We start from the raw sequence: 14,441 nt of genomic DNA on the forward strand, positions 1-14,441 counted from the left end.
TATATGAACATTCCCAGCAGTCCATATTCTAAAATTTTCAAACATTTAGAGTGCCATCTCTACCTCTTGTATGCTTCCTGAATTTTTTCCTATGCAATGAACTATACTGTGAAAAACAAGATTTTCAGTGGTAGGGAAGTAAGAGAATCATCAGTTTCCTAATTGTCTTTCAATAAATGTTTGAGGATTGACCATGCATCAGTCATGACACTCAGTATTGGCAATAATAAAAATGAATGAGAAAGAAAAATCTCAGATCCTGAAGAATTTACAGTCTGAATATGGAGATGGTTATATAGATAATCAATTTGGCAGAGTGGTAAGTGCTTTAAGAGAGGAATAAAATAAGCACTGGGGAGGACTAGGCTAAGGACAGGAAATAGAAGAGGCTGAAGACAGGATGTAAAAGACACAAGAAGGTTTTGCAGAGGGATGTCATAGAGGATGTGAGCATTGAGCCAAGCCTCAAGAAAGAATGAATGAGGGCTGGGGATGTGGCTCAAGCGGTAGCGCGCTGGCCTGGCATGCGTGCGGCCCGGGTTTGATCCTCAGCACCATATGCAAACAAAGATGTTGTGTACACTGAAAACTAAAAAAATAAATCTTAAAAAAAATTTCTCTCTCTCTCTCTCTCTCTCTCTCTCTCTTTAAAAAAAAAGAAAAAAGAAAAATTGTTGACCTTTAAAAAAAAAAAAGAATGAATGAATGAGTAGAATTGAGTGGTCAGGTGAATGGACAAGACCAGTGCAAGCAAGGACATGAGGAGACATTGTGTTCTGGTCTTATCTAGTTATTCAATGTGGCTAGAATTTGGTGGGGTGTTAAAGAAAAAATGCATGAAGATTTGGAAAAAGACCATGCTTCCTGCTCAGGAGTCTAGACTTCCTCCTGTAGGCTGAACACAGACATGAGTAATTTTAAGTAGAGGGGTACCATGGGGAGGTTTGTGTTTTGGTAGTTCATTGTAGCTCTGATTAGAGAATCAAATGGAACCCAGTTAAGAGGCTCCTCCAACCTTCGAATGAGAAATAACAAAGCCCTGGGCCAGAAGAGAGATTAAGAGGAACTTGGTTAAAAGTGTTTTGGAATGTTGAAGCAACAGAACGTCAAAACAGTTGGATGCAGGAAGAAACAGAGGAAGGAGTCAGTCAGGCATTTCAGGTTTTTGGCTTGAGTGATTCCGGGGAAGGAGGAGTCATTTTAAGCATCTGGTACCATACTTGGAAGGATGGATTTGGAGGAGAGGCCACTGAGATTAGTACTGACTTCCAAGAATATGTGGTGTCTGCAGGACATTCAAATGTGTCCAAGAGGTGGTTGGAAAATGTGAATTTATTTATTTATTTATTTTTTATTTTTTTATTTTTTGAGAGAGAATTTTTAATATTTATTTTTAGTTCTCGGCGGACACAACATCTTTGTTGGTATGTGGTGCTGAGGATCGAACCCGGGCCGCATGCATGCCAGGCGAGCGTGCTACCGCTTGAGCCACATCCCCAGCCCTAATTTATTTATTTTTAAAGAGAGAGTGTGAGGAGAGAGAGAGAGAGAGAGAGAGAGAGAGAGAGAGAGAATTTTTTTTAATATATATATATATTTTTTTTAGTTTTTGGTGGACACAACATCTTTGTTTGTATGTGGTGCTGAGGATGGAACCCAGGCTGCACGCATGCCACTTGAGCCACATCTGCAGCCCGGAAAATGTGAATTTAAAGAGACAATAGGGCTGGAGACAAGAAGAGTTGCCACTTATTATGTATATTCAGTAATGTTTTTAAAGATTCATAAAAATGAGTACATGAGCTAATTTGCTCTATTAAGAAACATTTGAGAAATTCCATAGTTCAGTTGTTAGAAAAAATTATGTTGAAATAACACATAAGTCTTAATCTTCAAAGACTAGGAAAAAAGGAGAAAGGAAAAGAATATTTTGCATTCTATCACTTAATATGAAGAGGAAATGTTGCATCTCCCATATTGGGTGTTTTATCAAAAATGGGAAATGTGGGGCTGGGGCTGGGGCTCAGCAGTAGCACACTTGCCTGGCATGTGTGAGGCATGGGGTTCAATTCTCAGCACCACATATAAATAAATAAAATAAAGGTCTATCAACAACTAAACAATATATTAAAAAATATTTTTTAAAAGGGAAATGTGTTTTTACTTACTAAAATCATAACAAGAAACCAATCCAGTCTTCCTTTAAAAATACTCAAGTGTTTCTTTTCAAGGACACACTGCTTCATCCAGAAGTTAAGTTTTTGGTTGGTTTTTAGAATACTACATATTTTTATGGCATTTTGAATAAAGTTGAGCAAAATAGGAAGGAATCTCTTTCTACCTCATTTGCTGGTCTTGAGGACTGTCTAAAACTCATGAGTTTTGATGGATAAGATTAATGAGACCACATAGTGTTAAGCACCTTGGACTTTCTGAACAAAGGACTTTTAGAAGAACAAAGTACCATTATTAATGACACATCATTTACAGTTTTCATCAGTAATGTAAGGTTTCACCACTTTAATGGGAACTTAGTTAAGAGATCCATGTGGAGGGCAAGTCTATTAGCTAAAGTTCTTGACAGTAATACCTTTTGCTTCTAAGGAAAAAGATAAATCACACTCGAATTGATCAAAAAGACAAGCTGAGGGGTTCAGAAGGAGGTGAGCCACTATCCACTTACTGAATTTCTGAAAGCCTTTTCATCAGAGTCCAGCTGGTGAGCTCTGCCCTCCGGGATGGGTTTCCTTAGCAGCCTATCCCTCACCTTCTAGGTACCCTTCGGCCTAGAAAAATGCCTTGTGCATCTTCCCCTTTTATTCTTCCTCTCCTTTCTCTCTAGAGCCTCTAAACTGTCTAAACTGCCTATGTTTGATTCTATCACCTCAGGACTTTTCTCTGTCCTATGTGAGCTGGGATAGCCAGGTACCTTTTTTTGGGGGGGTGGGGGCGGAGGGTACTGGGAATTGAACTCAGAGGTGCTTAATCACTGAGCTATACCCCCAGCCCCTTATTTATTTATTTAGTGTGAGACAGGGGTCTTGCTAAGTTGCTTAGGGCCATGTTAAATTCCTAAGGCTGACTTTGAACCTATGATCCTCCTGCCTTGGCCTCCTGAGCTGTTAGGATTACAGGCCTGCACCACTGCACCTGGCCAGGTACTTTAAATAAAGGAATGCTGGCCTGGTCCAATGACCTAATTGACATGAGGATTACTAATAATGGCCCTTCTAACACAAGGTGGCAAAGCAGCAGGGAAATATTTTTTCCTGAATACACATTTTTATCAGGAAAATCATGGAGGACACCTGTACACATAGCATCAATAATTAGAAAATTGTTAGAAATTTTGCAAATTCTTTATAAAGTGCTGCTGTCATGTCAGATCTCTTTGGGACCTTAATATGTTTCAGTCAGATTTGCTAAGACCTTTTTAATGACTCTTTAAAAACAACCCTGTTTTTGTTGGAAGGGAAATAAGAGAAGTCTCCTAGAGAAAATAATAATAAAGTTAATTTTTAAAAATCACCATCTAAAATTAACTAAATTTTTATGTAAAGAAAAAATATAATAAACTTGGGGTGCAAAGAAATGTCCAATAAAAATAAAGGAAGAGAGAATTTATTTTTATCATATTAACTGATGACTTGTTCCCAAGGGTTTATGTGAAACTGGTTGATGACATTGTAGCTCTATCAACAAACCTCTCTTGAGAAGTTATTAGAGCTATCCAAGATTATTGAGGTCACCAATGACGGGAAGAGGGCAAACTGAAAAGTGAGTGTATATCCATATATACACATATATGGATGTGTGTGTGTGTGTGTGTGTGTGTGTGTGTGTGTGTGTGGTATTTGCTGATATTTATTTATTTATTTATACTGAGGCTTAAAACCAGGGCCTCACATGCTAGGGAAGTGCTCTACCAGTAAGCTTCATCCTCAGGCCTTTTAAAAACATTTTTATTTTAACACAGGGTCTCAGTAAGTTGCTGAGGCTAGCCTATAACTTGTGATCATCCTGCTTCAGTCTCCCAAATTGCTGAAAGTACAGGAGTATTTCACTGTACCAGCCTGTCTTTGATTTCTAACAATTGTGTAGCCTGCATATTGTTTAGTTGATCTGATTCTGTTTTGGGATTTCTCACTGACTACTTTACTCTCTTCTACTTGTACTTTTATTTTACAAAGCTCATCTCCAGTCCAATTGTGAAGTTCACTCTTTCCTAACCCATTCTTAGAAAACATACCTGTAGCTAGGGAATGTTTACTGGGCAACATGGAAATTCAATCCCAATCAGAGCCCCGAAGTACCAGACAAAATGCTACACAGTACAGAGATAACTGCATTTCTAAAAATTATTTATTTACTTATTTTGTAGTGCTGGGGATGAATCCCAGGGCTTCATGAGTGCTAGACAGGTACTCTAGCACTGAGTAATAGCCCCAACCCTCTAGACTGTTGTACTCTTAAAGTTTCTGCTGCTTTGTAGTCCCAAATACATTAAAAAAAAAAAATTGCATTTCATGATTTGAGTAAAATGTAGAAGCAAGACTATTATCACATTCTTTAATAACTTCTAACACTAAAATTTTTAAAATGTCACTCACATCTGAGGTGGTCATGGCTCAGTAGTAGAGCTCTTGCTTAGCACGCACAAAGCCCTGGGTTCAATCCTCGGCACCACATAAAAATAAATAAAATAAAGGTATTGTATTCAACTATAACTAAAAAATAAATATTTTTTAAAAATGCCAATCACATTTATCAAATTCAAATAATCATTGAGAATCATCTAATTCATGTACATGATATTGATATAAGTCAAATTCTATTTTAGGACCTTAACAATGAAAGATTGAGTTCACTTGGAACTTTATTCTGAAAGATGATTTTCTTGCTGCAATATAAATCCAATATTAACAAGTGGGGAAAATGGTTGGTACTGTGTGTACCTTTAAGATCATAGTTCAACAGAAATAAGCAAACTTGATAACAAAGGAAAGACAAACATAACCTTTATTCTCTTTCAAAAACCCAGAAAATAGGGCATGGAATTATACTCATTAACATTAATCAGAATATCTTAAGTTTTGTGCTCTAATTTAAACCTGTATAGTAATAGACTATTCTAAAAAGCAAAATACATGTTTTCTCTCAACTACCTGGCAGAAAAAAATTGTAAATTCTCTTATCCAACATAGTGGAGGACTGGGTTAGGGAACTGCTCAAATATTCATAATAAATAAAAATTACTAGAAGAACACGTTTTCACAGCCTAAAATCACAATAATTGATTTGACAATCAAAGTGTGTCACATTCAGAAGGTGGGAAGCTAACACATTGGAATTACTGAAGCATTTCTTGTATATATATAAAAATAATGGGACAGAATATCCAAGGCAGATATCAATGACATACATGCATGCTGTCCATCCATCAGTAATTGTCAAAGAACTAGAAGAGTATAATAAAAGCAATGTAAACTATTTAATACAATTCAATATTTGACTACTAAAAACAATACATTCTTCAAGATCTTGTACTGTCTTGAAGGAATCAGAACAGTACTGGCTGGAGAATAGCTGTAATAGAGCATGCCCTGGAGAGTTCTGATAAATGCCAAATAACTATTTGCTCTCAGCAAATAAAACCTTTAATGATATATCACTTTTGCCAGTTTAAGTTGTTTTGCCATAAAATTTTTAAATAAAAATATGCTACTTTTTAAAATAAATTTAAACATATTGGTTTATTTTAGTTAATCAATAGTCAACAGAATGATTTTAGCATGATCTCAAAGGTTCAAATTAATCCTAAGATTCTAGTTTACGTATAAGATTTTTTCTTCAACATTCTATCCAAACATGATTATTAGAAACAAAAGTTTCATTTGAGAAAATAAATTTAGCACCCCACCCCTTTCCCCCTTAAGCATGGAAAGAGAAATTCAGATGACAAAGAGGACTGAGCAAGTCAGGAGACACAGATGTGACTTTAGGGAATCTGTTTTCCCTCTAATATTCCTTCCAGCTCTCCTATTCTAAGGTTAAAACATCCCCTCTGAGCTGTACAAACTGGCCGGGCATTTTTCAAGTCTCTACACAGTATATGGCAATTTGTTTTTACACTCAAACAGAAGTCTCTACACAGTATATGGCAATTTGTTTTTACACTCAAACAGTAAATGAGTGGACATCATTTCCTGCCCTGTAAATATGTATGCCAACTCATTTTCTAGAGATAGTAATTTTGTTCATTCATTCCACAAATCAAGAGCTTCCACTGTTTACAAGTGTGCTAGACCAAACTTGAACATTTTGAGTGTCACTGCTCCTGGGAACAAATTACTTCTTGAAAAACTGAACTCAGGTGACCGCTTTAGGCCCAACTAGTTCAGTGTGATGACCCCCATATTAGAGGGAATTGAGGAATCTTCTGAGGAGCTTGTTAAAAGGCAGCGTCAAGGGAGGGGATCAACCTAGTCTTACTGTGTTGGAATGTCTGGGGTTGGAGCCTCCTAATCTACTTACATTTATAACGTGTATGTTCTCCCCACCCCTCCTTGCCTCTGCAGGATATAAGTGGGCCCCACTCTCTATCCCACCTTACAGCCGTCCAGGATCCCTTGCCAAAAAAAAAAAAAAAAAAAAAAAAAAAAAAAAAAAAAGAAAGAAAGAAAGAAAAAGAAACCACCTGTACTGTAGTGGCAAAAGCTCCGGACTGATGCAACTCAGGAGCCAGTTGTTGGCTGCCTGCTCTTAATGATTTATTTAATACCGCTAGATATCATCCCTTGGTCTGATAGAGGTTGACAAGGAGTGTCTGAGGTTCTTTCCACTCTGGAATGCTAGAGAATTTAAGAACCTGAACTGTCAGCTTAGTAAATCATGAAGGAGTATTTGCACTCTGCAGCCCAAACACCCCAGCAGGAATCTGGCAGCCCCTGGGGAAAAAAGGGTTAATTCCTTTCTCTGCGCCGCTCATCCACAACAGGTGGCAAGGTGAGATGAGCTTGAGATTGGGCCAAAAGCAGCCCACAAGACTTTTGGCAAGCAGGAGGGGTTTTTGAAAGGAGACATCACTCGTCGTCGTCGTCCTCCTCATTCTGGTCCTGATAGCGAATGTAGACCACCAGCATGACAAAACCCATGAGGATGCAGAGGGAGCCGACCACCAGATAGGCGATACCCAGGAAAGGATTCTTGCCACCCATCCACGAGATATTGCTGAAGATGATGAGCTTGTGGCCGCCGAAGACGCGCACTGGGTAGTTGTAAGTGATGTTGACACGGTAGGCGCCCCGGGGCAGCCCTGCGGTGTAGTTGCCCTGGCGGATGCGCGCGTACAGCTTGCGGAACGTGGGCAGCGCCGCGGTGCGCATCCACACCACGAAGTCCTGGTTGATGAAGCCGGTGTTGTTGGGGTCTGGGCTGAGCTCGTACACCGGCCGGTGCCAGTTGGGCGGAGGCGCGGTGCCGCGAAAGGCCAGCGCCAGGCTGCCATTCACCAGCGGCGGGTTGTGGAACTTCACATGGTAGTCGGTCCACCAGGCGATGGCGGCGCGATCGAGTGGCACCTCGACGTAGGGCCCGCCTGGCCGGCGCTGGTGCCACAGCGAGAAGGAGTCATTGAAGAGGCTATTGGCGATGGCGCCGCAGGGCGCGATGGGCAGGCCAGTCGCGCTGAACTGGTAGGGGGCGCACTCGTTGACCGGGTTGTGCAACGCGCTCGGCAGCCCGCTCAGCTGCGCGTCGTCGCGGGACACGCCATAGCGGCGGTTGTTCTGGTAGAAGTTGGTCAGCTCGTAGTAGAGGTAGACGGGGCCCGGGAAGAGCTCGGGCAGCGAGAAGTACCAGGCGCACGAGCAATTAGGCGGCGGCGCGCGGCCCTGGCCTTCGGCAGCGCACACAGAGCAGTTGCCGGTGCCTGGGTCGCCAGTGTAGTCGTACTCGAGCTCCTTGATGCCGTTGGAAGAGTAGTAGAGGCCCAGGCCCAGGCCGATGAAGGCCAGGCCCGCGCAAAAGAAGAGCGGTAGCGTGATGCTGGCGGACAGCAGCGGCTGCCAGGCGGGGAGGCGCTGCTGCGTGAACGCGGTGTTGTCCGGCTGGTGGGCGCCCCGGGCCGTGGCGCTCCAGGTCATGGCGGCGGCGCAGGGAGCGACGAACCGACCAGAGAAGGGTAGCTCAGGTGGGGCCAGCCGCGGGGCTCCTCCCTCTCGGCGCTGGGCTAGCCCGAGGGCTACTGCCCGATCCGGTTTCCCGCCTGCTCAGGTGAGTTTTGGCTTTGGCCCCGCCTCCGTCTCCGTCAGACTCACACAGGTGAGACTGAGTTCCAGGTTTCAGGACCAGACCTCTCAGTTCCGCCGCACCCCAGGTGCTCCGGGCCCGCTCCGCCCCAGCGGGCAACCGGGAACCGCGCCCCGCCCCTTCCGAGGTGAGCGGGCGGACGTCCCTCACCCCACCTGGCTGGCCCAGGCTCGCGTTTCCTCTCCGTCGAGCTTTGTCCCGGCGCCTGCTTCTCCTCTCCAGAGGTGAGTGGCGGCCTCAGGCTACTTCTGAGTGGTTCATACCTTGCTTAGGTATCACCTTCCCTTCTGCATTTCAGGTTGACTGCAAGTCCTGAGCCAGTTTTCCCGAAATCACAAGCGCATCAGCCTCGGGCAGAAAGTTGCACTGAAAGATTGCACCGTGGTGCCTGAGGGTGGAAGATCTCAGGTTGTAATCCCTTTATATTTAGGAGGAGGGGTGACTGTAGATCCTTATGTCTTTGTAGGTTAACTTACCGACCCCCTTTCACTCAGTTTCCAGCCACAAATTGTAGAGCCCAGGGAATTAAGCTATGGCAAATCTGTTTCACATTCAACGCCTGCATTCAAATTCTAGTTTTTTTTTTTGTTTGTTTGTTTGTTTGTTTGTTTGTGGGAAAATGATGCCAGATGCCAATCTGGCTGTGTAACTAGGAAAGGTGGAAAGTTTTCTAAAAATAAAATGACCCTTGAAAAAGACTGGAGAGGTTCACAGCCTTTAAATATCTTTCTAGCTGGTGGAAAAACCACCAGGGAGAAAAATGAGCAGGACCACATGTGATTTCTTTTTCTTTTCAGATTATTTGCCTGACTGGAGAAAGGCCTGATCCAAGGTCCTACGGGACCTAGCCACTATCCACAGTCAAGGACGTTTGGAATGTTTGGCCTAAGGAGGAACTAACTACAAGGATTTATGGATATATAAGAACTCCAATTAACTCTGAGGCTTGCCTGGGATTTTGGCTTTTGTGTCTAGGTTGGTACAACATACACTTGGGGGTCAGGGGCCATTTCATTTTGTGTTACATCTTTCCTAGGTAGTGAAGTGTTCATACTTCTCCTCTAATCCATAAAATTCAAATAACTTAAATGTTTTCTCTATAGTACTTCCATAATTAGCATAATAAATTGCATTCAGGAATCAGTCAAAATCCATTGAAACTTGGAAAGTTAAAATCTTCATTAAACAATAGGATTTTTTTTTTTTTAAATGCATCTTCCCAGTGCTGGACAATGCAGAAGACAGAAGAGAATTAGACTGAAAAGGATCCTGGACCTCAAAGCATTTGCAGCCTGATAGTATATAAATAATATAAGTATATATTGCTTAGGAGTGAGAAACAATCAAAGTAGCCAATAGCCAATGTATAATCAAAGTATATAGCCAAATTGTGCTTTACATGAGTCACACTAAAATTAAAAACTAGTATCATTTTAATAATGGAAAATTGATTCTGTTTTGTTGAATGAGTGCAGATTGGAAGCTTTAGCAACTAGAAAATACTGAGGGAAAGCCAAGTGACTTGAATCTCACTTCTTATACTCTAAGAAAGAAAATCCAACATTGTCAATAATTTCTCATAATATGATTCATTCTCCATTTCACCTTTTTTGTTGTTGCTGTCAATAAGATAAAATAATGAACAGTTCTACCCACCTTATATCATTGAATTGCCAATTTGCCTGATACAGTCTCCAAGAAGGAATTCAATTCTTACAACTTTATCTAGCAGATCCTAAGTCCACCAACTGCATGGCCACCACACCCCTAAAAGTATAAGCCTTCCTGTCCAGCTCAGTGCCTGTCTTTCTTTTCTCCTCTCCCTGGTACCTAAAGGCATTAGTTTATTCATTCCACAAATTAGGGTAATGCAAAGTTCCAAAGTAAAAAAGAGGAGAGTATTTCAAGACAGAGAATGGTCAACAGGATTAAGCACATTAACTGAGGGTTCAAGTAAGATAAGAAATAAGAAAGAGCCATTGACTTTGATTTCTGTGGGAGCATTTAGGGTGATGGAGTAGGAGTGTTAGTCAACTTTTTATTGCTGTGACTAAAAGACCTGACATGAGCAACTTAGAGGAGGAAAATTTATTCTGGACTCATGGTTTTCAGAAGTTCAATCCATGATCACTAACTTCATTGCTTTGGGTCCAAGCACATCATGGCTGAAGGGTGTGGCAGAGGGGATGATGGTAAGGAAGCATAGGCTGTAGGAAGCACTGAGAGGAGGAGGACTGGGAGAAGGAACCAGCCAGGGATACATAAAGGGATACTGGCAATTTGATCTAGGGGAATCCTACAGCTCAGACTGGAGACAGCAAATGTCTGAACAAACCCAGCTTATAAGGGTTTTCAGGGCAGGTGGATTGAAAGCATAAAGCTTCAAGACATTGTGTCCTGTGGAGTGATGGCTCAAGTGACAGATCTTAGTATATAAACCCAATGACAAAGAAAATGAAACTAAGCTGGTGGCTTAGAAGAAAACAATGGGACCAGTAGACTGGTGACGTGAGTGGGCATGGGGCATAAAAGCTGGAAGGGAAAAAGCACTGGTATGAGAGGGATATTAAAGATTTTGGAGGTGAAGCAGTGCTGAGGCCTGTGTGTTCTCAGATTCACATCTGCAGATTCATTGAATTTTAGATTGAAAATATTTGAAGAAAAATATTGTGTCTGTACTGAACATGTATAGTTTTATCTTGTTATTACTCTAAACAATATAGTATGCCAACCATTTGCATTCCATTAGATATTATTAAAAATCTAGAGATGAGAATGTGCATAGGTTATATGCAGTTACTGTACCATTTTCTATAAGATACTTGAGCATCTCCAAATTTTGGTATCCTCCCAGGGAACAAGGGATGACTGTTCATATTTCCTCTACTGACTCACAAGTTCTGGGAGGTTAAAGACTGATACATATTGTCATGTCCCTCAGAGTTCATTGTATGATGAAGGTTTTGACCTTATGTCTTTCATTTTATTATACATGCTATCATGCTATTAAAGGATCCATGGATCATGTAAACTTTTTCAGTACCAATAAAGTAAAGAAACAAGCCAGGCATGGTGGTGTACACCTATTATCCCAGAAACTCAGAGGGCTAAAGCAGGAGAATCTCAAGTTCAAGGCCAGCCTGGGCAACTTAGTGAGACCTTGTCTCAAAATAAACATTTTTAAAAGGACTGAAGATGTAGTCAGTGATAGAATGCTTGCCTAGCATGGGTGAGGACCTGGGTTCAGTCCCCAGTATGCAAAAAGAAAAGAAAAAAGTAAACAAATTCATTTATTCTGAACAATTTTTTTTATTGTATCAGTATTATTAACAGGGAAAAGGAACGAAAAAGACATTTCTAAACTAAGTGCTCATAAAATCACTTTGTTTTAAAATTTTATCTTTTGAATTTCATCCATATAAATATTTAATTTTTAATTGGCTATAATTATGATAAAATACAATTATTATATTATTTCATTCTACTTGTCTAATTGCCTACTTTTGGAACGATAAGGAATGAAATCAATATTTGTCATGTTTCTCTTGTGTTTTTATTACACACACACACACACACACACACACATTACTTTTCAGTGCTCAGGACGGAACCCAGGACCTTGCGCCTGCTGGGCAAAGGCTCCATCATAGAGCAACATCCCCAAACTGTCTTTATAATAAAATACTTCCATAACTCATGGTCCTATCATATTTCACTGCTGTTATATTGCTGAATGTGTAGATTATTTTCTATTTTTCAGTACTCCAAGAAATGTGGTTTTGAGCATTTCTATGATTAGAATTTTTCTTTTAGACTTTTTTCCTTAAGTTAAAACTTCTGAAAGTAGGGAGGAAAGGAGCTTAAAAGTCAAACTTTAAAAATACTACTAGTTTTTAAACTGCCATAGCAATGTACAGAATATACTACTTTCACCAAAATTTTGCCATAAAAACCAATTGCTTACAAAGAAATTATATTTAGTCAATGCGAGTAAATTATCAGATACTAGATGAATGCTGTAGCATTGGGGAATACTGGTCCTGCATTAAAGGAAGGTAAAATTTTAGATTTAAGAAATAATTGTGTGACCCTGGTCAAATTGCTTAATTTCTCTAATCTCATAATTACTTTTCTGTATGAGTGTGTTTGCCAAAATTTTAGTTAATGTATCTTTCAATATAAGACTTCTTTCTGTTTTTAGTCATCTCAAGGGGTCTTCCTTTTAATGACTCATTGAATAGTTAACATTTATTGAGTACCTTCTGTAAGCCGGTCATTTAAAAAGTTCTTTTTGATACTGAAGATTGAACTCAGCGGTACTTTACCACTGAACCACATCCCTAGCCCTTTTTATTTTTTATTTGGAGATGGAGTTTCACTAAGTTGCTATTTTTTATTTTGAGATAGAGTTTCACTAAGTTGCTATTTTTTTATTTTGAGATAGAGTTTCACTAAGTTGCTTAGGACCTTGCTGAATTGCTGAGGCTGGTCTCAAACTTGCAATTCTGCTGCCTCAGCCTCCCGAGTTGCCGGGATTACAGGTGTGCACCACTGTGCCTGGCACGAACCATTCTTTAAGCACTTGACATATTTTATCTCATCTAATTCACATTACAAACCAAAAGGTCAGTTCAGTTGTCATACCCAGTGTACTGATGCGAACCAAGGTTTAGGCTAATGCAATAGAGGCTGCCCAAGTTCTCATAGTGGTATGCAGAGTGAGGATGCAAAATTCAGTTTAATTCCAGTGTCCTTCATTTTAAACCACCTTGGCATATTTCCTCCTAAAAAAAAAAAACTCAAAAGACTTCAACCTCAAACCAATTTTTGTATTGCAGTTCTCCTCTTATAAGATAGGAGATTTCTGTTCTACTTAGGCAAGGAGACCTAGAGCATCAGGGTTGCCTTTATTTTTGTTTTTCTAAAAGCTTTTGTTTTAAAGCCAAATTTAGTCTAGCATGCCTATTTCTCTTGTTAAAGTAAAAATAACTTCACTTGCCTGGCAGTTCTCAGTGTTTGTACTTATTTCACTTAATATATGACTATTTATCTTACAGTAACAGAACTTGGGTTTTTAATTGAAATTCCCTTATACAGGTTTATACTGCTGAAGATTGTTGCTTATTACTCTGCCCATGGGGCAGCTTTCATTTAAAAAGAGTCAAATTAAATTGCTTCATAAAATTACAGCATGTGTTCAGAAAAGTTTTTTAAAATTCAGTGTGCCTGGACTTCAATTTTCATTAAGAACTGCATTGAGCAGGCTTCCTGTTTCAAAGTTATGGGTTGGTACCCCCTAGTGGAAGATATACATAACTTTAATTAACTAGCATTATAAATACTAAAAGTACAAAAGACAGATACAAATTATCTCAGCTCCTTGCTGCCTGTATTGATTCTTTGTCACTTAACTGAAAAACCGGGGAGGTCTCCTAACAGGTGAACTCAGAGTGCAGTTGGATGAGTTGAGCAGCAGAGGGCAGTATAAAATAAAAAATGGAACTGAGATGAGTAACAAATTGGCCTTTTAATAAAACATTCCACTATTGTTATGTATGTAAAAAATAAATTTAAAATTAGTGCAAATTAATTTTACAGAAATTGGGCTTAATTATGGCATATTTGTATGTACATATAAGGTACTTTGGTCATTTCCTCCACTTCTTTATTCCCTAATTCCCTCTCTCTTAATAGTTTCCGTTAAACCTTCATGTTCTCTTTTTGTTTTCTTTCTTTTTTGTTTCTACTATGAGAAAGCATGTGATTCTTGTCTGTGCCTGACTTATTTTGCTCTATACGATGATCTCCATCCAGTTCTATCCATTTTCCTGCAATGACACAATTTCATTCTATTTTATGGCTGAATAATACTCCACTGTGTATATAAGCCTCATTTTCTTTATCCGTTCTTCTGTCGATGGGCTGTTAGGCTGATTCCATCATTTGGCTGTTGCAAATTGTAGCACAGTAAACATGGATATGCAGGTATCTCTGTGATATACCAACTTCAGTTCCTTTGGGTAATATATCAGAGAGTGGTATAGCTGAATCATGTAATAGTTCTATTTTTAGTTTTTGACAGACCTCCATACTGATTTCCATAGTGGCTATACTAGTTTACATTCCTACCA

The 14,441-nt window shown here is 39.9% G+C and overlaps 1 protein-coding gene across 1 annotated transcript; it reads right to left on the reverse strand.

The window, feature by feature from the left end:
- Positions 1–6,716: 6,716 nt before the first annotated feature.
- Positions 6,717–8,589, reverse strand: TMEM30B (transmembrane protein 30B). Its single transcript, XM_081292410.1, has one exon. The coding sequence runs from the start codon at positions 8,142–8,144 to the stop codon at positions 7,083–7,085; it is 1,062 nt and encodes a 353-aa protein (XP_081148536.1). The 5' UTR covers positions 8,145–8,589; the 3' UTR covers positions 6,717–7,082.
- Positions 8,590–14,441: the final 5,852 nt, after the last annotated feature.

The sequence above is a fragment of the Spermophilus citellus genome, assembly GCF_964194105.1.
Source record: "Spermophilus citellus genome assembly, chromosome: 4".
Taxonomy (NCBI): Eukaryota; Metazoa; Chordata; class Mammalia; order Rodentia; family Sciuridae; genus Spermophilus; species Spermophilus citellus.